This window comes from Enhydra lutris, unplaced genomic scaffold (genome assembly GCF_002288905.1).
Source record: "Enhydra lutris kenyoni isolate GAN:26980312 unplaced genomic scaffold, ASM228890v2 scaffoldscaffold3, whole genome shotgun sequence".
Taxonomy (NCBI): domain Eukaryota; kingdom Metazoa; phylum Chordata; class Mammalia; order Carnivora; family Mustelidae; genus Enhydra; species Enhydra lutris.
In genome coordinates, this window is record NW_019154087.1 from 71,958,874 (window position 1) to 71,986,369 (window position 27,496).

General features: G+C 37.2%; 1 protein-coding gene across 3 annotated transcripts; it reads right to left on the reverse strand.

Annotated features, from left to right (window-relative positions):
* LOC111155419 (PDZ binding kinase) lies at nt 1-25,578 on the reverse strand. Of its 3 annotated transcripts, none has more exons than XM_022515565.1 (8): nt 25,429-25,578; nt 19,375-19,452; nt 15,037-15,130; nt 10,546-10,688; nt 9,871-10,040; nt 7,862-7,991; nt 1,336-1,509; nt 1-844 (listed from the first exon to the last, which is right to left on the reverse strand). In XM_022515565.1, the coding sequence occupies exons 2-8, from the start codon at nt 19,430-19,432 to the stop codon at nt 645-647; spliced, it is 969 nt and encodes a 322-aa protein (XP_022371273.1). In that variant the 5' UTR covers nt 19,433-19,452; nt 25,429-25,578; the 3' UTR covers nt 1-644. The 3 variants fall into 3 exon arrangements, with proteins under 3 accessions (XP_022371273.1, XP_022371291.1, XP_022371282.1); XM_022515583.1 differs by having other exon boundaries at nt 1-847; XM_022515574.1 differs by lacking the exon at nt 25,429-25,578 and adding an exon at nt 24,810-24,839.
* Nucleotides 25,579-27,496: the final 1,918 nt, after the last annotated feature.

Consider the following 27,496-nt stretch of genomic DNA (forward strand, 5'->3'; position numbering starts at 1 on the left):
AAAAATAAAAAAGGGATCTCCATGCAGAAAATACATTTAATAAATTAAAGCAAAAGCGAAAGACCTGGGGAGATCCAAGAAAGCAAGACAAGCCTGAACCAAAAATACCTATAAATACCCAAGGAGCCAGTCTTTTGAGCCCCATTCTCTCAGCTTCTGGGGACCATATTTAGTAATAATCACATCAGCCAAAAAGGCCAGGAAAAAGTTTAATGGTTTAAAAAAATAAGCAAACATAGACTTATTTTGTAGTGCGCAAAGTGCTAATCTCAATAGATCCATTAAAATAAAGAATTTTTGAGCATTAATAAAAGTAATGGTCACTCATCTAAATTGTTAGACATAGAGTTTATAGCATTGTGTTATTGCTTGTGTTTTAAACTGTACAAACAAGTTCACATACTTAAGTAGCTAGTTTCTTAAACTTAATAGAAAACTTCTACAATCTCAAATGCTTACCATCGTAAACATGTTAAGTATAAATAATTGTTTAAATGTTCTAGGAGCTATGGTCCTAAAGCTGGTCACTTCAAAAAGTATAGTAATTACAGCTTATCACAGTAACTATATAATGTATTACACTAAACAGAACAGTTATATACATGAGCCAACTTTAAAGCTCAGGAGTCACAAAAATGAGGGGATCACTGGACATCTATTTCCAAAGCTTCCACGATGTGTGCGGCAGAAGGGCGATCTTTAGGATCTTCGTTGGTGCATACAGAGAAGAGTTCAATTACTTTCTGGTACGTTTCATCTAGTTCTTCCATATTAACAGGCGGCCTCGTCCCCAGAGCTGCATAGTATGCTTCATCATCAAAGTCACTTTCATCAAAAGTTTGATCTGCTCAAGAGGAGTTGACACAAACAAATTAACACTAAGTCATGGAAAATCTTAGCATCTGCTCAAACTCACCCTCCAAAACGAGAGTTCATCACTTGGGAGGCAGGTGGTCTCTTCCATTACCCAGCCATGGCAGAGATCAGCTATCATCATAGTTTACAGGTCACGAACCCCTCCCTTTTTACTATATGACAGCTCTCCAGTCATTTCCGTAGGCGAGGGGAGTTTCCAAGGAAACTTTCTGCTCTGCAGGATCTTCTCAATTTATCTCCCTATTTATTGTCAATTAACATACATCTCATTTGTAGGAGATTAAACTGAGATCGTGCCAAATTAGTCCACATTAATATAATCCATTATCTCATGCACTAGATCAAACAACTTCCTCTTTTAAATTTTAACTTAATAGAAAGATGAAATATAATTTTACCAGCTAATCTTTAGTTCAAAATGAAGAGACTGGGGTTTATGGTAAAAATATGTAGTTATACCTTCATCGTCATCATCTGGGAGATTAATGTGTGGAATAGACAAAGTCATCATTTCCCACAGAGTCAGGCCAAAGGCAAATATATCTGCCTTGTCAGTAATAATCCCATTCTCTTCCAAAGCTTCCTTGGGTTTCCAAGGCTCAGTGCCAATGTAACAGGCCTCAGGGTCAGTCACTGAAACAAGTAAAATACAAGAAAGTCGGTCTTTAGGGCAAGCACTAGAAATCACTAAGAAAGGCAACCAACCTAAAGAAAACTGGATAAATGTTTTAACAGGTAGTTTAGAGGTTACTAAATGTAGGTAATAAACATGAAAATACACTCAATCTCAATAAGAATTACTTTTTGCTTATTAAATTGTAAAATATTCAAAAAGCCGGCCAGTTGGCAAGGGTGTAGAGAAACAGCATTTCTCTTAGAAGGTGGCAGGAATTGGGGTGCCTGAGGGGCTCAGTCACTTAAGGATCTGACATGCCTTCAGCTCAGGCCATGATCTCAGGGTCCAGGATCAAGCCCCAAGTGGGGCTCCCTACTCAGCAGGGAGCTTCTTCAGATTCTCCCTTTCCCTCTGCCCCTCCCCTCTCTTAAAACAAAACAAAACAAAGAAGAGAAGTGGCAGGAATATAGACTATAGATACCACAAAAGACCTCAAATAGCCAAAGCAATCTTGAGAAAGAAAAACAAAGCTGGAAATACCAAATTACAGATTTCAAGATATACTATAAAGCTCTAGTAATCAAAACAGTACGGTACTGGCACAAAAGTAGACACACTGAGGGACAGAACAGAGCCCAGAGTGAAACCCATGCTTATATGGCTAATTAATCCATGACAAAGGAAACAATCAATATATGGTACTAGGAAAACTGGACAGCTACATGCAGAAGAATGAAACTGGACCCCTTTCTTACACCATAAACAAAAACAAACTCAAAATGGCTTAAAGACCTACATGTGAGACCTGAAATCATAAAATTCCTAAAAGAACACACAGGCAGTAATATCTTTGACATTGGCCTTAGCAACATTTTTCTAGATCTGTCTTCTCAGGCAAGGGAAACAAAAGCAAAAATAAACTACTGGGACTACAACAAAACAACGTACTTTTTTTGTACAGTGAAGGAAACCATCAACAAAACAAAAAGACAACTTACTGAATGGGAGAAGATATTTGTAAATGATATATCCAATAAGGGTGAGTATCCAAAATACATAAAGACTCATAAAACTCAACATAAAAAAACCAAACTATTAATTAAAAAATGGCCAGAGAATCCGAACATTTTTCCAAAGATCACACACACACAGCCAATGGGCACATGAAAAGATGCTCAACCTCACTCATCATGGGGAAACTGCAAATCAAAATCACAAGATAACCCCTCACACCAGTCAGAATAGCTGGTATCAAAAAGACAAGAAATAACAAGTGTTGGTGAGGACGTAGAGAAAAGGAACTCTCGTATACTACTGGTGGGAATGCAAACTGGTGCAGTCACTGTAGAAGAGAGTACGGGGGTTCCTCAAAAAATTAAAAATAGAATTACCGTATGACCAGTAATTCTACTACTGGTATTGACCCAAAGGAAATGAAAACAATAATTCAAAAAGAAATATGCCCCCCTCAGTTTACTCTAGCATTGTTTACAATAGCCAAGACCCAGAAGCAACCCAAGTGTCCATCAATAGATGAATGGATACAGAAGATGTGGCTTACACACATGTACATATATGCCTGTGTGGTATGTATGTATGTACACACACACACACAAACACACAATGGAATATCATGGAGCCATTAAAAAAAAAAAAGAGATCTCACCATTTCCAACAGCATGGAGGGACCCAGAGGGTATTATGTTAAGTGAACTAACTCCAAGAAAGACAAATACTATAAATTCACTTATATGTGAAACCTAAAAAACAAAACAAATGAACAAAAGACAGAAACAGACCTATAAATTCAGAGAACAAACTGATAGTTACCAGTGGGATGGCAAAAGTGGATAAAAGGGAGTGGGAGGTGAAGATTTCCAGTTATAGAAAGAATAAGTCACAGGATGAAAGGCACAGCATAGGGAATAAAGATGGTACTGTAACAGCGTTGTATGGTGGTAAGTGTAGTTATACTTGTGGTGAGCACAGCAGAACATACAGACTTGTCAAATCACTGTTGCATACCTGAAACCAACATAATATTATGTGTCACCTATACATTAATTTAAAAAATACATATAAAAATTTTAAGAAGGGGTAAGAACTGTGTCCATCCATTTTCCTCTACATTCATAGTACCTTGCACAATACCTGACTGCACTCAATACAAAAATATTTGCTAAATCAATCAACCAATCTAGAGATAACCATTGTTAAAATTTGGGCTTGTCACAGAATACCTCGTGTATAATTGACGTGAATATGTCTCCTATTAAAATACAAAACTTAGGGGCACCTGAGTGGCTCAGTGGGTTAAGCCTCTGCCTTCAGCTCAGGTCATGATCTCAGGGTCCTGGGATCAAGCCCCACATCAGGCTCTCTCCTTGGCGTGGAGCCTGCTTCCCCCTCTCTCTCTGCTTGCTTCTCTGCCTACTTGTGATCTCTCTGTCAAATAAATAAAATCTTTAAAAAAAAAAATACAAAACTTAAAAATAAGTTTTAAAGATTTAGATGTATTTTTTCCAAACTTGTCTTAATATATACATATTTAAGTGCTATTTTAGAATGTGTTCATTTCACTTAATATATCTGGACATACCATTCTTACAAATATAAACCTATGTAATTCTAATGAAATTCTATTGTGTGGTGGTACAGTAAATTAAATCATCCCTTACTGATGGACATTCACTTAAAGTTCTGCAGTCTGTTCTGCTACAACGCATATTTTTGTACGTATATTAACACAAATTAGTGCAGAAACAATGAGGTATGAAAAGATTAATTTTGTTTTCCCATTACCTGTTATTTTTAAACTTCCTCACAAAGAGAAAGCCTTAGCTCAAGAGAAGAGAAATGCCTTCTCTTAATGCACGGCTGGTCTAGCAGCTTTAGGAACTGCTAGGCTGACTCTAACCTTAAATTGTCTCGTGAAGCTGAGAGTTCCTTCCAGTAAAGGAGCTGCCCAGACACTTCCCCTAAGCTTGCCAATATTTTTTTTTTCTTGAGAAAGCCAGATCAAATTTTAAAATTTTATTTTTTTATTTTGTAAAGATTTTATTTATTTGACATCACAAGTAGGCAGAGAGAGTGGGGGAAGCAGGCTCTCCACTGAGCAGAGAGCCCGATGCGGGACTCCATCCCAGGACCCCAAGATCATGACCTGAGCCGAAGACAGAGGCTTAACCCACTGAGCCACCCAGGCGCCCAAATTTTAATTAAAAGTATCTATTGAAAATAAATGCCCTCAAGGAAGCGCAAACCCGGGTTTATGTTTACACAGGATAGACTGAGGCTGAGGGTCGGCCAATATTCCAAGTGTTCGTATTTTTATCAGGATAGTTACTGTTTTTGTTTCTGCTTTGCTTTTAAAGCTACATGGGTTTTGATTCTTCTGTCTCAATTCTATTTCTTCTATAAGCCTATGTCTCCTTTGGTTTTGCTAAGTTAATATATCATGTCATTATTAAAAATACCTACTCTGAAAAAAAAAATACCTACTCTGCCCAATTATTTTTTTGGAATACGTTCTTGGGAATGAATTATAGGATCAAAGGGCATTTTGAAAGGGTTTTCTTCTTTAAAAAAATGCCCCTTTCCAAATTGCCCAGTGTAGCAGTTACCAGTGCCGTTCATCAAGTAGTTCATACTCTCCCCCCTCAGGACACATGTAAGGATTGCACTCTCTGGCCTGTCAAGCTCGGATGGAGCCATCTGCCTGGTCCTGGCCAGCGAGTTGTGAAAGAGGGGACCTATGTCATTTCTAATCTTGAGCATCTGTTAACACAAGACTTTCTAGGGCGGCACTTTCCAACAGAAATTTCTGTGACAATAGAAATGTCCCATATGTGCCCTGTCCAATATGGTAGCCAGTAACCATACATAGCTACTGAGCGCTTGCAAAGTGGGTGGGTGGGCTGAGAATGGAATTGTTTAAAATGTTAAAATATTAATTTAAATAGCAAGATGTAGCTAGTATCTACTGCAGTGCACAGCCAGAGAGCCTTTTTTACCCTCCATACATACAACGATGACAATATTCCATACAATGGATGTTCGAGCAGCTTAGGTCCTCAAGTGAGCATGCGTGGAACGCAGCCATCTGGACGTGCAGCCTGAAAAAGCCTTGGTTGTTGAAGCCGCTGAGTTTTTGAGGGTTTGCCGCCACAGCACAACTTAGCCTAAACTGAATGGTACACCAGTCGCGCTTCTACATCACATGAGAGTACACATTAAAGCTATCCTATCACTCGTAGTAGCATTGAGAAATTTTTTAAAGAATTTTTCATAGTCATGGCTTTTTTTTTAAAATCGTGTCTAACTTCGGTGTCCTTCTTAAGCCCAATATTAAGGAAATATTTACTTACAATTTTTTTCCACTATTTTTTTTTACATCCTCAATCTACGAGGATGAGCGTGAAGATGGAAAACAGCTTTATTTTTCTAAAACATCCAGACATCATCATTTATTGATTCAAACCACCTTTCTCCCACTAATACTAAATTGTCACTTTTATTATAACAAATTTGATATATTTGGGAATACCTGACTTTATATTTTTCTGCCTTTTTTCTCATGAGTATCACTGTGGCTTTATAATACTTCTTAACATCTCCTTGGGAAAATTCCTACTTGTCATTCTTTCATAGAATTTTCTTGGCTCATTTGAACATGTATCAAGGATGAACTGTTAATATGTTTATGAACTGTTTTACATGTTTATAAACTATAAACTTTGACATGTTCTAAAATAAAATAGATCATATTGGAATAATGCAGAATTTATGTGTTAATTTATTCACTTTCTGCTTTCTGTTTTTTAGGGCTTCATTTTTTTTCTGATGAGAGTTGAATACTCAAACTTAACTTCATAAAGATTAAATAATGAAAATGTTTTAATCTGTGTAGTGTTGACAATATCAAATAGGTTTTGGTTTGTTGTTACATTCTCATCATTTTGTAAACATTTGTGTAGGTGGAATTTGATTTCAGCTAAGAATTATTTACAAATATTTTGAATTCCTAAAAAATGCAGGTGTTTTGTTTCTAATCATGTCATTAATTTCTAGATTTTTAGTGCTAAGGGATAATGAATGTCAACTATTAGACCACTTACACTTTTTTTTTTAATTTTTTTTTCAGTGTTCCAAAATTCATTGTTTATGCACCACACCCAGAACTCCATGCAATACTTCCACTTTTTGTAATCTGAGGTTTTCTCTTATAACTTAATACATGTTCAATTTTAATAAATACTTGGATACATAGAGATTGACCTTATTATCTACTCAGAACTTCTACATCTGAGTTTTGTCTATTTGATCTATTAAGGACTGAGAAAATTATGCTAAAAAAATCTTATTTTTATTGTTTCACAATTTCTCCTTTAATATTTGAAAGTTTCAACTCTGTAGCAGTTATGTAACCTAAAGGCTCATAATAGGCCTACCTTCATGAATGATTACAAACATCTTTATAAAGGTGCTCTATTCATCTTGGCTTTTTCCTTCGATCTAACTCATAGATTATTTTACCTTAGCTAGAAATTAAAGTGTGCAAAAGTTCTTAACAGCATTCATTAATCTTTCTTTTACCTTATATTCATATCAAGAAGCAAATTTAAATGTTATTTATTAAATAACATGTTGAAAGCAAAGGCTTTCTTTACAAGGCTGGCTTTCAGTTCTCATGGAGATCTTAAATTTTCTGAGGATGTCAGTATTTATATTAGAGAGAAAAGAATGAGTAAAGACAGGCCAAGGGACAAGAAGCAGAAGGCCTTTAGTAGCACCCCACTTTCCTACTTCTACCCCGTTTCTATCAGTTTCTCCAATCTTGTCCTAAATGAATTCCTTTATAAAACCTTATTAAAAGAAAACTTAGTTTTCTAGTCTCAGATCTTTTACCACATAAAAATCCCAATCCTGGTTAGAAATAGTTCCTAAAGTCATCTTCAGTTAAAGTAGATGTTAATAAAAATGAAGTAATTTATATTATGGGTGTAGCAAGGGAGAGGGCTGGAGGCTAAGTGGAAGAAAGAAAGGAAGGATATTGTTTACTATACACTTTTTATACATGGTTTTTGATTTGTGAAGTACGTAAACTTACCTATTAAAATACATAAAATTAGAAATTTAAAAATCGCATAAGAATAAAGTTTAAAAATTCAAATATTACTGGGGCGCCTAGGTGGCTCAGTCAGGTTAAGGGCCTGCTTTCCGCTCAGGTCATGATCCAGGGTCCTGGGACTGAGCCCCCAGGGAGTCTGCTTTGCCCTCTCCCTACCGGCTGTTTGCGCTCTCTCTCTCTCTCTCAAATAAATAAATAAAATTGTTTAAAAAAATAATAAAAATTCAAATACTACTTACCAGTCATATTTTCATCCAGTGGTAGAGAGACTCCTACATCACAGATTTTAATTGTTTCAAAATCACCTTTAATTACGACATTTGAAGACTTTATGTCTCCATGAAGCAGTTTCTTTTCTTGGTGTAGATACTAAAATAGTGGGAAATTTAACACATCAGAGCAAACACATCAACTGATAAAAATACATATGGTATCTTTCAAACACAAAAAAAACAACTGAACTCCCTTCCTGAACTACACGCAGGATGGTATCTGTCCATCATTTCAGATTACTTGAAGTCAGACAAGAGAACATCCCAGGTTACTTCAGTCTGCCATACTGACCAGTCTGCCATAAAGGAGGCTTTGGAAATCAATGTCTGTTTATAGATAAGTTAACTTTTCCTTTTCAAGTGCATTTCATACTTTTACAGCAAAAGAGGATACTGTGGCTTTTTTTTTTTTTTTAAAGATTTTATTTATTTGACAGAGAGAGATCACAAGTAGAGAGAGAGAGAGAGAGGAGGAAGCAGTCTCCCTGTCTAGCAGAGAGCCTGATGTGGGACTCGATCCCAGGACCCTGAGATCATGACCTGGGCTGAAGGCAGAGGCTTAACCCACTGAGCCACCCAGGCAACCCGGATACTGTGGCTTTAAAAATTTATCACAATTCTATTTGAGACTAGTAAGTTTTAGAAATGAATTTGGAATCTTCAAAACGAGGCACACTTTTCACAAACAAGTTGTCAAGATAATGCAGAACAGATAAGGGCATTAGTTACAACAAGAAGAGGAAGCAGAAATGTCATCTAAGACTAATAATTTATTTTACACATTAACCCTTAGTAATGATACTCATTCATAATCAAAAATAATCCTATCGGGACGCCTGGGTGGCTCAGTTGGTTAAGCAGCTGCCTTCGGCTCAGGTCATGATCTCAGCGTCCTGGGATCGAGTCCCACATCGGGCTCCTTGCTCGTCAGGGAACTTGCTTCTCCCTCTGCCTCTGCCTGCCATTCTGTCTGCCTGTGCTCGCTCTCTCCCTCTCTCTCTCTGACAAATAAATAAATAAATAAATAAATCTTAAAAAAAAAAAAGAAAAAAATAATCCTGTCAAACTCTTATTTGTTCATTCATCGGCATTTGAGCAACTACTCTGTGAGCTGCTTGAAACTAGTACAGAGACAATTTTTGGTATATACTTCCAAACACCTACTGTGCTTAATTTAAATGTTGATCATAAATTGAGTATGCTCAAATATATATATAGTGAAATTTATTAATTCTACTATCCATATATAAAGTTGTTATTTATTAAATAATTCAAATGATTAATTTAGCTTATCCTATCCTAAAATCAGTTTTTCTACATACATATGAAAATATGTACTTAGAAATATTGCTTTTATGCAGTTTCATATTTCACAAGTCAATTTTATATGAACTCTTAACATGCAACTTTGACGTCAACACCAATACATGCTCCACTTTGCAGTCATCCAACAGTGTTCCCAAGCCGCTGTTTCTCCTGTTCGGTTACCTACCATAACAAATTCTTTTCCTTTTGTTGTATGTATTCAAAGGCACAACAATTTATCTGACAACACTAAAAGAGCTTTTTTTTTTTTTCACTTGACCTATAGATGTATACTGATATCCAAAACTTAACATCTCACAAAGCAATCTTTAAGAAGTTTGTTTACATCCACAGAGGATTAGGTTACCCCCCCAGGAATAATTACTAAATTTGTGTTAAACTGATTAATCCTTTTAACCAAACCTAACATATGATCTCTATAAACAAAACTACCTGACTTGGATTATTTCAGGCTCTGTAAAGGCCTCAAACAATACTCTGCTCATCAGATAAGGAAGCCCTGCTCGCAGCAGTATGAGAGTCAATGAACACTTTCACTTAGCACATCTACTTCTTTTGGGGGAAAAAAAAAATCCCACCTTGTAATTAGGTATATAAGGTAGTTCTTTTATGTTCCACAAAAGCCATTTAAAATATAATGGCCTGCTTACCTTTAACCCTCTCGCCATGTTCAAAGCAACTTTTAAAATTATGGCTGCTGGAAAAGGATCTTGGCTGTCTTTATTTCGTTCTTCTATTAAGTCATTTAGAGACTTTTCACCTCCATATTCCATAGCAAGACAAAGACTACCATCACTGGCTTCAGTGAAAGCACGATAACCTTAAAGAAAACAGGACATTTTCTTACAGGAATAGGAAAAAATAACAGTATTTGAGTTTTTTTACAGTGATGTGATTGGAAACTGACAAAATACAATGAAACAATTATTTATAAAGCTAATTCAGTAGATACAATTTAAAATGACTTCAGTGTTTGCCAACAGTAACACAAATTAAAATATTTTTGAATGTTCTATGCCTTCCTAAATATAATGGTTTCACTAGTCTTATTTACATTAAAGATGAAAATAAGGAAATTACCTAAATGAAGGTCATTTTATATTCCTGAATTCTCTACAGTGCCAGCATCATAATGAGTATATCTAGTCCCATTAAATTTTAAAAATACATAAGCATCTAAAAATATAATTCTTATTTTAGAACATTCACAATAATCTAGTTCTTGCCAAACTCCACCACCACCTTCATTTTGACACTGGTCAAGAGACTTTATAAACTGTTTCTGAATAAACACATGCACTGCTACAAGATAAATTTAAACTTACCTACAATGTTTGGATGATGGAGGTTTTTCAAAATCTTAGCTTCATCTATTAGTCTCTTTTGATACATACTTTGATAATGATCATTACATCTAGGGTTAATCTTTTTCACAGCCCAAGGAGAATGAGACAAACCTCTGGGAGATCTTAAAAAAATAATCAAACAATGTATGGAAACAATAATAACACAATGCATTTCAAATAACTAACAAGAACATTCAGATTTTGGAAAGTGTTCAATAATAATTTGTTTAAAATTTTTTTACAAATATTTTCCACTACTTGGACACCTGGGTGGCTCAGTCACTGAAGCATCCAACTCTTGGTTTCAGTTCAGGTTATGATCTCAGGGTCATGAGATCGAGCCCTGCATTGGGCCCTGTGCTCAGTGCACTGTCTACTCAGGACTCTCTCTCCTTCTGACCCTCCCCCGCCTCCACGCACGCTCTTTCTCAAATAAATAAATCTTTAAAAAAATTTTAAGATAAAGTATTTTTGATTATCGACACCTCTGCTACATATTTTTTTTAATTGGAAGATATATAGCTCATATATCTATTAGTTACAAGAGAAGTCTGATATCTATTGCTGAAAGGGAGGGGTTAAAAAGAGACAACTAAAAGGAAAAAGATGAACATTATAAATTCTAAACTTCAAAATTATTATACTATTTTCTAATTTTTCCATTTCAGCATGTCAGACTACCAACTACTTATCAAACATTGAACTATGTGTACCAGAGGTAAGTTATAGAATGCTAAGTAATAAAGACTACTATTCAAGAAGTTTAAAGAAGAGATGTATGAGAAACATTTGGCCCATATACGATTGTGCAAAGAGTAACAGAATGCTCCTTACCAACAAATATTGTGCCTCCACAGTAACCAATCCGTCCTATACCTTCCACCATATACTCAAAGACACAAGCATAAGGAGATAATAAACATACAAATGAGAAAAAACATAAACTGTCTGTTTTCTAGGAAGAGTCAGTCATTTTCAGAATATTTAAGGGGAAAACATTCTAAGGCTTAAATAAACAGGTAGAACAAAGTCAGGGAAAAGGTTACCTGATAACGTAGGTAGTTATTCATGGGACAACGGCAAATTAAGGACAAAGTGTATGCAGCATATGGGCAGGAAAGCTAATGAAAGAGCCTCGAAAGTTAGAGATAAAACATTTTACCATAAGAAGATAAAACAGACTGAACAAAGAATCAGGAATCCACTTAGTTTTTTACTAACTCATGAACATGGCTCCACGATTGCAGGATCTTTTTTTTTTAATAATCAAAAAACATGCACTCAAAGGATCACTAGATTTCTTAATTCACATCGATCTATCATAAGTCTATCCAAAGTATTCTTAAACCTCCAGTTTTAGATAACAATAGCATTGGGGATGACCTCTTCCATGTGATTTTATTATGAAAAATATATTTTTCAAGTTTCAAAGGGTACCCCTCAGCTTCTGAGGATTTAGAATTCAGTGAACAAATCCATCTTCACCTTTTCCACAACATATCTGAATCTACCGAACACCAAGAACATATTTACGAAATCTGAATAAAATATTTTGCCAAGCTAAAAATTGGTTCATTGAAAAGACAAAACAGGCAGATTTTTAAATGAGATTGCACAAGGGAAAAAAATGAGACCCAAAAAATATTGCCAGCAAAAATAGAGACATAACCACAGATTTCTCAGAGATAAAAAATTATAAGTGAATAAATACTAAAAATTTTACCCCAATAATTTAAAGGACAAAATGGATAAATTCTTAGAAAAATCTAAGAAACCTGACAAAAGAGAAAATGTAATCAAGAGTTTAAAATATTCCCATAAAAAAATACAAAGCCTAAATTTTATAGGCCAGTTTACTAAACTTTCAAGGAACCTATCATTCCATCTTATACAAATTGTTCCACGGAATAGAAAGAAAAGGGACTATGAATCTAGCATAACCTTAATAAACAATTCAAATAGGGACAACAGAAAAAGGAAAATCACAAACCAATTTCACAGACATAAAAATCTTAAATAGCAAAATGAATTCATCAAGTTTATTAAAAAATAATAATGTGTCACAACTAAGTTAATCTAGGAATGTTAATTTAACATAAAAAATAGACTTCTAGGGGCGCCTGGGTGGCTCAGTGGATTAAGCCGCTGCCTTTGGCTCAGGTCATGATCTCAGTGTCTTGGGATCGAGCCCCGCATCAGGCTCTCTGCTCAGCAGGGAGCCTGCTTCCCCTTCTCTCTCTGCCTGACTCTGCCTACTTGTGATCTCTCTCTCTGTCAAATAAATAAATAAAATCTTAAAAAAAAAAATAGACTTCTAGGTTAAAAATATAGATTTCTAGCTTGTACTTACACAATTATGATCCGTCCCAAGCCCCATTAAAATAAGAGAAAATGGGTATTTTAAGACCTATACCCAATGAGAGGGATAGAAATAATGAAAAGGAGACAACAACACACTTTCGGAAGCTTGGAAGAGCATGGGGAAGCCCATGAAAGTAACAGACTAAACAGGCCTACTGACCTTCTTGAAAGTCTCTTAAAAAGCAGGTGAATTTCTAGACACACCCTCCCCGATTCTGCATCAGCTGTCCAGCTACTTCCCCAGCTTCTGAACACTGGAGACCCACTTTGGAAGGGTTAAAGCAGAGGACTTTAGCCTGAGGTTTACTGCCATAGTTGAGAACTCGTGAAGCACACGGGAAGAGTAAGCCATGACCATATGCATATTAAATGCTGAATGTGTTTTCACATGTGTTATACCAGTTTAACATCCAGACCAGGATACAGAGCATTTACAGCACCCTCAAAAGACTTAGGATGCCATCTGAAAATGGAAAACGTTAAGATAATTAATGAAAAATAAGACAGACAAAAATGAAAAAAATAGAAGTATCAGAAGATGAAGTTGGAGAAAGCTCCCAGAAAGCAGAGCAAAAAGAAAATCAGCCCCGCACTCAAAAAAGAATAGGAATTCCAGATAGAGAAGAGAATAATGGGGGTGAAAATTATCAACAAAGTAATTTTAAAAATAATTTCCAAAGATTTAAGAGTAAGAATTTTCAGATTCCAGAAGGCCCACACCCATGTATGTCATTGTGAAATTTCAGAACACTGGTGACAAACAGAAGATCATACGAGGTTCCAGGGCAGTGGGAGGGACAAATAACCTAAACCAGATTACATAAAAAGAAGCAGCAATCAGAAAGGCTTCAGAAATCTCAATAGTAACACTACAGGCTAGTAAACAATGGAACAATGACCTCAAAATTCTAGAGGAAAATTATTTCCAAATAAGAATTCTGACTCAGAAAAACAAAAAGGCCCATTCAAGAATAGGAGTAAAATGAAAACATATTCATAAATGCAAATTTGCAAAAAAGTTATTTCCTGTACATCTTTCAATGGGGAGCTACTACGTGCCCTCAGTTAAAATAAAATATAAATCAAGAAATAGTAAGATAGAAGATACAGAAAAACAGAGGGCCCAATTCACCAGAGAAGTGAAGGAAATCTCTATCAGTAAAAAAAAAAAAAAAACCCAGGTGCACAAGGCTATGTTAGGAGGAGTGGTAGGTCAGTAAGTGACTACTATTGTTCAGTATCAACAATGTGAAGTTTTCTAATTAAGTCTTGCCTACAGTAGAACTTTGTTGGTAACGCACACTTTACATTTAAGGATATTTTTTTAAAGGGAGGGAAAAATGAGACTAGCCATAAATCTGTGAGAATTTTTTCTTACAAAATAACAAGCTTTTAGACATTAAAAAAATAAAGGTCTAAAAACAAATAGCACAAGGACACACGAAGGGGGTGTTTAAACTACAAATATTCAAGAATAGCCATTTACTAAAATAATTGCTATGCTAGTCTCAATTCATTACTTTTTTTATTGAAGAAAGCATTTCTATTTGGAAACAATATAAACCTAGATAAAGCTAATGATATGCTGGTAGTCAGGCTGATTCCAAGAACGCAGTGAGGAATATATACTGACTTAAGTTATTTGCCACTTAATAAATAAAAGTACAGAGTAATGGATAAAAGAAACAACTTTAAAAAAATGTTTATTGACACCTATAATTTCATTCTTCTTTTAACATAATTTTCCTACTTTAAAATCATGCGTATACCCTTTTTTTAAAGGTTTTTATTTATTTAATAGAGAAAGAGATTGTGTGTGTGTGAGCAAGAGAGCACAAGCAGGGGGAGCAGCCGAGAGGGAGAAGCAGACTCCTCACTGAGCAAATTCCTTCTCCTTTAATAATCCATCAGGAGGAAGTTAAGAGAAAAGTTAACCAGGCAAAACTCTGGCAAAGTTATAAAAGGTTCTAGGACAGGAATATAGCAGTCAGATAAGATCAGGAACATATCTGGGATCAAAATATTTGAATTTTCATCTTCCTTCTTGTCTTCAATTACAGAGCAACTAGGGTTCCATGTGAAAAGTTTACTGTGGAATGTTATACTCACCTTTTCATAAGGTAGACATTTACCCCAGTGCCAAAGCCAAGCTTCTGCATAAATGGAGAGGCAGGAATATTTATACATGGAGTTGAGCATAATGCTAAATGTCAGAAAGAGAAATAAAAAATATAAAATGAGTATTTGAAAAGACCTCAACAAAAGCATTAATTGGCATAATCTTCTAGAGAGCAATTTGATACTAACTCCCCTAATTTTAAGTGGAAGCCCTTTGACCAAATCTACTTTTGAGGCCCTGTCTTACAATAACACCGAAGCAGGGGTCAGCAAACAGCCTATTTTCGTTTGGCTCACAAGCTAAGATTTGTTCTTAGATTATAAAAATGTTGTTAAAAAACAAAGAATAATAATCCACAGAGTCCCTATGTGGCCCACAAAGCCCAAACTATTACTGTATGTTGTTTGCCAACTGTGTACTACAGCACGTGTGCAGACATCATACACATATGCATGCACACATATATATTTGAATATTGGTATCTGATTTTGTGACTGCAAAAAAACAAACAAAAACCTAAGTAGGCATCATTAGGGTCATAATTACACTGTATCTGTATTGCAGAGCTTTATGTAGTCATTAAAGAAGATGATATGGAGGAGTTCTACTTTTGTTCATGGAACAACTGAACAGCCTTCTTGCCATGAATAACTAAAACACTTGACAAAATGTAAGTTTTCAGACATTTGACGACAGGCAGAGCAGGGTTGTGAACTCTGAGTGAAGAGAACAATGATGTGAACCCTATCATAGCCCTAACTTGCTGTTTTAAGGCAGTTTCTGGGCTGCAGTGTAAAGAAACACAGCCCAGAAGTCTTGTCAAACTCAGGAGACAAAGATCAGAAGTCCAAGAGACCTAAGTAGCTAGAATTTGTGGAGTAGAGAACTATAGAGAGCCACAAAATGAGAGAGAAAGCTCCAGAGACCTGAAAAGAGGTCTCCCTCTTTTCAGTGTTGGTTATAAGCACATCCAATGGATAGACCCCCCCGCCCCCTGCCAAATCAGGGAAGACACCAAGTGTAAGCAGTAAACTAAACAGCTGTCAGGGAGCACACGGGTCCAGGAATGGTTCAGTTACCAACAGCCAGGGTGTGGTAACTCGGTTAATACCCAGGGCATTGAATAAAGTCCTCTAAACAGTCCAGCTAAATTGTACCCCAAGGAAAAGGTTTACAGTAAAGCTTAAAAGCAAACCTCAAAAAAAACAAGCTAATGTGCAGGTAATGTTAACTGGACCATCACAAAACCACACAGTCCTCCAAGGAATAACGAAATCTAGCACTCGACAATGCAAAATGTCCAGCAGCCAATAAAAGAACTACCACGCATGAAAGAAGAAATATGACCCACACCAGGAGAAAAATAAATCAACAGCAACATACCATAAAATGACAGTGATGTAGAATTAGGGGGTAAGAACCTTAAAATAGAAATCTTAAAAATATGCTCAATAATGTAAAGGAAAATGTGAGTGTAACAATAAAAAAAAAAGATGTAAAAAAATCTTCTAATGGAACTACAAGAAATAAAAAAGACAATGGATAAGAATTAGAGCATCTAGAGATGCTGTTAGAGAAGCATCTAGAGAAGAAGGTAACTAAATTTTAAGACAAAGCAACAAAAACTACCAAAAATGAAGTACAGAAAAAAAATATTAGAAAAAACACAAAGAAATCATCAGCGAGCTTTGGGACAATGGCAAAGTAGTAGATTTGATCCAACCACAGAGAATTACATTAAAGGCTGTCTAAATACTATTGTCCAGTAGAATTTTCTGTCATGATGGAAATGTTCTCTATCTGTGTTGTCCAGTATGGTAGCCACTGGCCACATGTAGATACTGAGCACTTGAGAAGTACCTAGTACAACTAAGGAACTAAATTTGTAATTTTATTTTTAATTCATTTGAACCTAAATTTAAATCACCACATGTGGCTAATGACTGAACAGTCCAATTAAAGGCAGAAATTGTCAGAATGGATAAAAACAAAACAAGACATAATTATCTGCTATTATAAACTCACTTTAAATATAAAAACATAGATGGATTAAAAGTAAAAAGTTGGAAAACATCCTATTCAAACAGTAATCAAAATAAAACTGGACTGCTTTTATCACATAAAAGTGAACACATATCACATAAAATGAACTTCAAAGAGTACAACACTGGATAAAGACATTTCATAATAGTAAAGTGGTAAATCATCAAAAGAAATAACCATCCTAAATGTCAAAGTATCTAATAACAAGCTCCAAAATATATAAACAATCACTGTAGCACTCAAAGGAAAAAGTAGGTAAATCCACAATTGTGGTTGGAGATACCGCTCTCAAAAACAGAATAAGTAAAATTAGTAGAGATACAGAAGACCTGAACAAAACAACGTACGTCAATCAGCTTGACCTAATGATAGTCATGGAACACTGTACCCCTAAGCAGCAGAAAGCATGACCTTTTCTCTCTCTTTTTTTTTTTTTAATTTGACAGAGATTACAAGTAGGCAGGGGGCGGGGGGAAGCAGGTTCCCCGCCAAGCAGAGAGCCAGATGCGGGGACCAACCCCAGGACCCCAAGATCACGACCCGAGCCAAAGGCAGAGGCTCAACCCACTGAGCCACCCAGGCGCCCCAGCATGACTTTTCAAGTGCCTGAAACGTTCACCAAAATAAATAAACCTCAAGTCAAGAAAGAAAATGTAAAATACCAGTATCAGACATGAAAAAGGAGATATCACTACAGATCCAACTGACATTAGAAGGGTAATAAGGTAACAAAGAGTATATCACAGGTAACATTTTGCCAGTATATTTGACAATTTTAAAGTGAAAAACTTTCTTGAAAAACACTAGCAAAGTTTACACAAGAAGAAATAGATAATTTGAAGAGCCCTATGCCAATTAACTGTGAAGTCACAGTTAAAATCTTTCTCCTAAGAAAACTTCAGGCCACATACATGGCTTTACTATCAGTAGAAGAGGAAAAACCAGTTAAGGAAAAAAAAAATTATCAACTCCACATATACTTTCCAAGGAAAGAGAAGGAAACACTCCCCATCATACTTTATGAATATAAAATATGCTGATATCAAAACCAGAAAGACATTCCAAAAAAAAAGACTATACAGTCCAATATCCCTTATGAACACAGAAAATATTAGCATACTGAATCAAACAATACATAAAATACACCAGGAGCAAACTGACTTTACCCCAGGAATGAAGGTTGGTTTAACATTTGAAAATTAACATAAGTTACATTAAAAGATTAAAAAAACCAAACTATCTCAATGGATTCTGAAAAAGCTCTTGATAAAGTTCAACATCCATTCATAATAACCTTCAACCTGATGAAGGATAATAAAAGGAAATCCCTCACCCTGATAAAGGATAACTGAGGACACCTGGGTGGCTCAGTGGGTTAAGCCTCTGCCTTCTGCACAGGTCATGATCTCAGGGTCCTGGGCTCGAGCCCCTCATTGGGAGCCTGCTTCCACCCCTCCCCACTACCTGCCTCTTTGCCTACTTGTGATCTCTCTCTCTCTGTGTCAAATAAATAAATAAAATCTTAAAAAAAAAAAAAAAAAGATAACTGAAAAACCTACATCTAACATAAAACTTCACTAGGAACAAGGAAGGTATGTCTAACTCACACCTCTTCCATTCAAAAATATACTAGAGCCAGTGACATAGGGAAAGAAAAAAAGAAACTAACACAGACTGGTAAAAAAAAAAAAAGTAACATTATCTTCATATATTCATCTACAACAGTACCAACTATGTATGTAATAGCCTAAGGAACCCATAAAAAGCTAATAGAAGAAGTGACTTTAGCACGGTTGCAGGACACAAAGTCAGTACACAAAAATCTATGTCCTAGAAATGAACAAGATAAGATTTTCTCCTAAATTATCTTCCAGAAAATGTATAATTTTAATCATTTTTGTATGATTAAAGTGGAGATCAATTTGCATATGAATATCCAAAAGCTTTTATTTGTTGAAAAGATTACCCTTTATTCACTGAATTGCCTTAGAAACTCTTCCCCTCACAAGAGCACTGCATGTACCAGAAGGAGAAAGCTAAAGTACTTCAGGGTTCAAATTAATTCTTTACCAGAGAGAACCTCCAAATCTGTTAGAATATCAATAAAATTACCCACTAGATGGCCAAACCCTGGCCTACAAAACAAGTCTTATTAAAATCAACATTACAAAGAGGACTTACGCTAAAATTGTATGTGTATGATAAATAATAATTAAAGGATCAAACTCTAATAATGCTAAGACATTTCTATAGCAATAACAATGAAAAAAGATTTTATATCTTACCTGATTTCTTTTTTTCAGATACTTTGCTTGGTGTCTTGAAATTATTGATTTCTTCCATTGTAATCAACACTTTAGGTCCTATTTGAAAATAAATTGAAAATTACACTGCAGTTATACAGAATACAACTCTCGTTCGTGAAGGAAAAAAAACCCTGTAACACTAACTCATTTTATCATATAAACATAAAATTTGAGAACTGAAAAAAACCATGACAAATATTTAGTCCAATTTTATTTACAATGAGAACACTGAGACCTAGAGAAGTAGAACTACTTACCCAATGTCATACTATTAATTATTAGGTTTTTATGCTTGTTTGTTATTAAAAAGTAATATACACACTAGGGAAAAAAAAGTTATATATGAACTTGGTTAAAAAAAAAAAAAAATCACCTAGTACATAAAGTTTCCCTCTCACTTCCCGGGGGTCATTGTTAACAGGTCTTTCATACATTTTAGAGAAACCATCTGTGCAAGCAGCATTTATTCATAACAGCCAAAAAGAAGAAGCAGAAGTATTCATCAGATGATGAATAAACAAAATAAGGCATACAATATACACAACAGAATATTATTCAGTAATAAGGAGGAGTCCTGATATATACTACAATATGAATGAACTTAAAAAGATTATGCTAAGTGAAAGAAGCCGGACACAAGAGGCCACATATATGATTCCATTTACAGAAGATGTCCATAATAAACAAATCCACAGACAGAAAACAGATTAGTAGTTGACAGGGGCTGGGGAGAAGGGAGAACACAGAGTGACTCCTGGTGGGTGTAGGGTTTCTTTTTGTGATGATAAAAGTGTTCTAAAATTGGGTAGTGATTTAATATACTCAATTCAGACTATTCCTAAAGTCGCTACATCATATATTTTCAGAAAGTAAATTTAATAATATGTAAATTATATATCTCAATGTTATATAAAAATTACCTATCAACAAAAAATATACATACTGTGTATACAAGCAAGTTAATCCAAGCTTTTTATTTCTTCTGTAATATATCTGTTAAAGAATCCTTTTTAATAAAAATTTTAAATATTACTTTTTCTTTTTTAAAAATAGTTTGGTTCATATTAGATTTATTGTAAAGCAAACTGTCACTACATGTCTGTAAGATTGTTTGGTTTGCCTATTAAAAAAATTGGGAGGCAGATTAAGGGTTTGTATTCAAAATATATAAAGAACATAAAAAAATCCAATTAAAAAATGAGAAGACATGAATAGACATTTTTCCAAAGAAGACATAACAGATGACCAAGAGGAACATGAAAAGATGCTCAACATCACCCCATCAGGGAAATGCAAATCAAAATCACAGTAAGACATCACCTCACACCTGTCAGAATGGCTAAAATCAAAACCACAAGAAACAACATGTGTTGGTGAAGATGTGGAGAAAAAGGAACTCTCATGCACTGTTGGTGAGAATGCAAATTGGTGCAGCCACTGTGGTAGACAGTATGGAGGTTCCCCAAAAAAACTGAAAACAGAACTATTCTATGATCCAGTAATCTCACTACTTGGTATTTGCACAAAGAATACCAAAACACTAATTCAGAGGGATATATGCACACAAATGTTTACTGCAGCATTATTTACAATAGCCAAATTATGGAAGCAGCCCAAGTGTCCATCAATAGATGAATGGATAAAGAAGATGTGGTACATATATATAGTGGAATATTACTCAGTCATAAAAAATGAAACCTTGCTGTTTGCAACAACATGGATGGATCTAGAGAGTATAATGCTAAGTGAAGACAAATACCATATGATGTCACTCATATGTGGAATTTAAAAAACAAAACAAACTGGAGGTGGTGAAACAAAGACAAACCAAAAAACAGACTCTTAACTATAGAGAACAAACTGATGGTTACCAGAGAGGAGGAAGGGATGAGATGGGTAGAATAGGTGAAGGGGATTAAGAGTACACTTATGGGGGTGCCTGGGTGGCTCAGTGGGTTAAGCCTCTGCCTTCAGCTCAGGTCATGATCTCAGGGTCCTGGGATCGAGCCCCACATCGGGCTCTCTGCTTGGCAGGGAATTGCTTCCCCCTCTCTCTCTGCCTGCCTCTCTGTGATCTCTCTGTCAAATAAATAAAATGTTTAAAAAAAAAAAAAAAAAGAGTACACTTATGATGAGCACTGAGTAATACACAGAACTGTTGAATCACTATATTGTACGCCTGAAATGAATATAACACTGTATGCAAACGACACTGGAATTTAAAAAATAATAATAAAATAAAATAAAAATTGGCAGGCAGAGAGAACATATGTTTAAATTTTGAATAGAGGGAGCGCCTGGGTGGCTCAGTGGGTTAAAGCCTCTGCCTTCGGCTCAGGTCATGATCCCAGGGTCCTGGGATCGAGTCCCGCATCGGTCGGGCTCCCTGCTCGGCGGGGAGCCTGCTTCCTCCTCTCTCTGCCTGCCTCTCTGCCTACTTGTGATCTCTGTCTGTCAAATAAATAAATAAATAAATAAAATCTTTAAATTTTGAATAGAGCTCTTAATAAATAGTATTTTTAAAAACTCTGCCAAGAAAAATCACCTCAAAGGCCTACCTTTAATTGTCTATTAATGAGAAGTTTGTTTTTTTTAATTAGTTACAATCACCACTGTTTTCAGACTTGCCTGAATTTTGAACACCAAAGATCTCCTTTTCGTGCAAAAGTACACTAATTTTATCAAGTGAAACATTTGACTAAAAGGAAGGAACACATTTTTGAGGACATTTCAGGTCTTTCAGGAAGGATAAACCATTTTAACAGAGGGGTTGGAGGAGCTACTTCTACTTGGGAAATAATTTCCCCATATGGTTCTGATTGCCCTTCTTCCATCTTCATTCATTTGCCCTCAAAAGAAGTTGTGAAGGAGCACTCAATGAGCTTCTAAGATTCCTATGTACCTATGAGAAGCCATTCTTCATTCACTCAGTTAACACACATACTTATTGAACATGTACTATGCACCAGGCACTTTTCTAGGCACCGGAAACCCAACAGTGAACAAGACCCAAACAAACAAGAACACAAATACAGAAGATAATGGTATAGAAGCTGGGGAAATATACACCAGTGAGGTGAGATGGGCTGAGACAGGAGCTCCTTTCAAGGAGCTTGAAATTTGAACTGGGGTGGTCAAGGGAGGTCTCCTTGAGATGTTGTTTTAAAAGAAGTAAGGGAGCTAGTCCATGCAAATATCTAGGGGAAGTCTGCAGGACAAAAGTAGTAAATACAAAGGGCCTGAGGCTGAAAGTATTCAAGGGAAAGCTAAGAGGGCAGGGCTAGCAAAAGGGAGAAAGAAATGAAGTCACAGAGATTGGGCATGAAGGAGAGCAAACCAAGTGCAGCACTGAAGCCACAAAGACCTCATCTTTTCTTCATAGAGCTTCGTTCCACAGTAAGGATTTCAGCTCTTGCTGAGAAAGGGGAAGATATTGGAGGGTTTTACAAGGAGGAGTGATATACTCCATGTTATGTTTCGACAGGATCACTCCCACTTGTGTTTATTAACTGAAGGGGAACAAGGACAGACACAATACTGCAATAATCCAGGAGAGATATGGTGGTTTGGATCAGGATAGTAGCAGTAAAGAGATGGTGAGAAATGGTTGGGTTCTGGACGTATTATGAATCTGGAACCAAGAAGAATTCCTAATGTTTGGATTTTTGTTAGGAATGAGAGAAAAGTCAAAGACAGCTCCAAGTTTTCAGACTGAGCAACTGAAAGAATAGAGGTACCATTACTCAGATCAGGAAGTCATTTTTTCTTTGAACTTTTTTAAAAAGGTTTTATTTATCTATTTGACAGAGAGAGAGCACAAGTAGGCAGAGCGGCAGGCAGAGGCAGAGGGAGAAGTAGGCTCCGCTGAGAGGGAGCCTGATGAGGGGCTCAATCCCAGGACCCTGAGATCATCACCTGAGCTAAAGGCAGCCGCTTAACCAACTGAGCCACCCAGATGCCCCAGGAAGTCAATTTTGAATACCTGATTAGACACCTGAATAAAAACGTGAAATAGGCAGCTGGATATAGGTCTGGAATCCAATCTGAAGGTACAAATTTGTGGCATATCAGTATATATATGGTATTAAAGCCAAGAGACTGGTTAAGATCATCTAAGGAGTAAGTAAAGATAGGAAGCACAGAACTCTGAGGAATCTCAACATGAGAGATGAAGAACAGAGTAAACTGACAAGGAGCCAGAAAACTAGGATGCAAAAAATCCCACAAAGTGAGGTATCCTGGAAATTTTACTGCCTCTTAAGTCTCATTGCCCTTTCCCTCAGCATAAAGAGGATCTGATACTCAGAAGCAGCATAAAATCTTCCTCCAACTAAAAACATCTAAGTTTAAACAAGCTTTTAATATTACATTCTAGAACACTCGAGGACTCTGTCCCAATTCCCGCTACAGCCTACTTGCACCTAAACACACTACACCCTCTCCATCTCACAGTTGCCTGAGCACCTATTGTTATGGCAAAACAGTTCAGGCCTCAGGCAACTGAGAGATGGTTTCTAGCCACTAGTCCAAACTCACAGATTTGATATATGTAATCTATATACATATAGATCTATCTCTTTCTCTATATATAAATTGCTAAATAACCATAGTGCTCCGAATCACAAGGTTCTTACAAAGGAAGCAGCATAAAACTGTGAATATCTTACATGACGATACATTAGAAATGAAAGTATTATGACTGTGCAAAATTTCATTGTCTATGGAGCATTTAGGAGATTATTTTAATCAAGTACTGTTTAAGAAGCAATATTTAAAAATTAACAGAGCTCAGCAAGTTAATCAAAAGATCTATTGGATCAGGGGCGCCTGGGTGGCTCAGTGGGTTAAGCCGCTGCCTTCGGCTCAGGTCATGATCCCAGGGTCCTGGGATCAAGCCCCATTGGGCTCTCTGCACAGTAGGGAGCCTGCTTCCCTTCCTCTCTCTCTGCCCGCCTCTCTGCATACTTGTGATCTCTCTGTCAAATAAATAAATAAAATCTTTAAAAAAAAAAAGATCTATTGGATCAGATGTCAATAACTTTGGTACCTGGAGCCACTGTAGGACTAAACACATGGATACTACTAGGCAGAAATGAAGTATATAGACAGGCAACAACAACAAAAAAACAAAAAAGAAACAAAGAAAAAAGAAAAAGCAGAAATAGAGAATTGGTAAGGATAATGAGAAAAGGAAATAGAGGGGGAAAGAAGCCTGAAAAAGAAAGGCAAAGTTCTGATCGGATTATTTCTAAGGTCCTGCACGCTTTACATCCCAGAGCTTCCTGGAGGTAGAAGCACAAACCGTTTAGACACCCCGCCCGTTCCCTGCACCGCCCCCACCCCTCCCCACCAATCCAGGGGCTTCCAGAAGGCTGGTAGTTAAAATCCTTCTTCCACCAGCTCAGTCACCTCACCTGAAAACTGGAAGCAACATTAGACGTGAAGTTCAAAGGAGGGAACCGTACTTTCTCAAGAACCCTCTTCCTCAAGCCCTACCCTCTCTGTTCCCACCAGAAATCCCTCGCCAATTCCAGCCGCCCCTAAGAGCTGGAACTGAAATTCACTGGGCGGCGGTAAGAAACCATCGTTCCCACCAAGCGCAAGCCTGTGCTCGGATCTGGTGCATCTAAGATGTCCCTAAACCCTGGGGTCTCGCCTGGAGCAGACACCCGGGCCTCTTGGCGTCTGTCTGTGAAACCAACCGTAAAATAAGGGCAACCCGCTAGATCCATTATCTTGTCCTACGGATCTTCCATAAACAGTACAGACTGTTAGGCTTCACTTCGAGGAAAAGGGGAATTTCTTTCTTGAAATCCCCACCCTACCCTGCGATTCAGATGCGCACGCGGGTTTGGGTCGAAAACACTTTTCCTAAGGGAATTCCCCGTTGAACGCCACATTCCCAACGTCACCTTTCCCTCTGGGCCCCGAGCTGTCACCAAGCAAACACAGAGGCCGCGGCTCCGGGGGGAAGGGGGTCCTGCGCCAAGCCGGGCCCACGCGCGGTTAGGGGTCCACCAAAGCTCACCTTACCTCAACCACCCCGGGGTGGAACAGTCCAGGCCAAGGCTGTCTTGAAAACGGATCCCGAGTGGCCCTCAGCACAACCCGGGCTGCCTCAGGGCCTGCCACCAGCCAACACAAGTACTCCGTAACAGTCGTTGGGACCGCACCCTCCCCGCTTTCAAACCCGCGCGCGCCGCCCCTGCACGGCGGCAAACTACGGGGCGGCGCGAAGGACATAACAAACCGTATTCTTCGTTCTAGGCGTTCCCTCCTCCACCCCACCCCCCGCTGGCTTTTCCTATCTCAGCGATTCCATCTTACTATTAAATGCGGACGCCTTGAAGACAAACGAAAGAAAGAAAAGACAAACTGATTTTTATACCTCCTGTCAGCCTTTCAGAGGGACAACTTCGGTTAAAAAGAGTATTTATCCATGCATGTACTTAAGGCCGAAATTCTTCCCCAATTACAAACACCATTCTCAAAATGTGTAATGATAATTATATAAATTTTTATTAGAGATTGATTTGGCCTTGACACACTCTAAAAACACATTAGCCTAGGGTAACAATCATTTTTGGCTACGAAGACAAACAGATATTTGGTAACTCTTGCAATTACCACATTCAGTTCAACATTTGTTCATCTCTTTCTAGAGCATCATTGGGAGGGCAACTACCATTGGCGAAGTGTGTGTTGACTGTCCACTGCATGGTATGGACTATAGTAGTTATACAAGAGGCACAAAGATGATGATCAAGTCATAGAATGACCTCCTGCTCAGGAGGAGCTTGGACTCTATGGGGTGGGAGAAGGGGAGGGTGAGGAAATGCCCTAAGAAAACACGCACACGCATATGCACACAATATAATACAAAAAAAGACTATTTTGTAGGTTATTATGACCATAAACCCCATCTTTCTTTTTTTTTAATTTAAAATCAATTAATTAACATGTAGTGTATTATTAGTTTCAGAGGGGGAGTTTAGCGATTCATCAGTTGTATATGACACCCAGTGCTCATTCCATCATGTGCCCTCCTTAATGCCTATCACCCAGTTATCCTATCCTCACCCACCTCCCCTCCAGCAACCCTCATTTTATAAACCCCATTTTTCAAATGAGGACTCTATGGCACAGAAAGGGTCATTTGCCTAAAGTCACAGAGCTAGTAAGCAGTAGGATCAGAATTTGAACCCATGTTGAGCTTAGACTTCCTCTTTTTTTTTTTTTTAATTTATGTATTTGACAGACGGAGATCACAAGTAGGCAGAGAGGCAGGCAGAGAGAGAGGAGGAAGCAGGCTCTGCTGAGCAGAGAGCCCGATGCAGGGCTCGATCCCAGGACCCTGGGATCATGACCTGAGCCGAAGGCAGAGGCTTAACCCACTGAGCCACCCAGGCGCCCCTTCCTCTTTAACAAATGTACTCAAAATCTCTTCCAACACATACACACGCAGACACACACACACACACACACACACACCCCTCCACCTCCAGCGCCTTCTCATTTGGGCATCCTCTCCTAAACATAGATGGTCTTATTGAAACTTCCCTCAATTTGCGTGCTTTTTCTGTGGAGGTATAATATAAACCTCATCACCTTTTTAAAAAATCTATAATTTTCTTTTTGGGGGCATAAAGATTTATTTATTTATTTATTTGAGAGAGAGAGAATGGGGGGTAAGGGCAGAAGGAGAGGGAGAAAGAATCCCAAGAAGACTCCCGATGAGCACAGAGCCCAACGTGGGGCTTGATCTCACCACCCTGAAATCATGACCTGAAGGGAAATCAGGAGTTGGATGCTTAACTGACTGAGCCACCCAGGTGCCCCAAAATTTATAATTTTCTACATTTTTAATTTAGTCCAACATTTTTACAGTTCTCTATTTTCTATTCTTATTGGCTAATAAAATCCTGCCTAAATCCTGAGACTGAGAGACACTTAATTAACCAGTTTTTGTGAAAAGAAACTCTAGGGAGATGAGGGTATTGACACAGATGTAATACCAGGCAGAAAATATTCACAAGAATGAAGGCCCTTGGGTAAAAACTTATAACCATCTTGTTCCCCATCTTGTAACCAAAAAAGTATC

Excerpts from the sequence above, each read along its gene's own strand:
- LOC111155419 (XM_022515583.1), bottom strand. The coding sequence starts at position 19,432 with ATGGAAGAAATCAATAATTTCAAGACACCAAGCAAAGTATCTGAAAAA. Across the intron at positions 7,992-9,870 it reads ACATGGCGAGAGGGTTAAAG|TATCTACACCAAGAAAAGAA; the intron begins GTAAGCAGGCCA and ends CCACTATTTTAG. Across the intron at positions 848-1,335 it reads CCCAGATGATGACGATGAAG|CAGATCAAACTTTTGATGAA; the intron begins GTATAACTACAT and ends ACTCCTCTTGAG.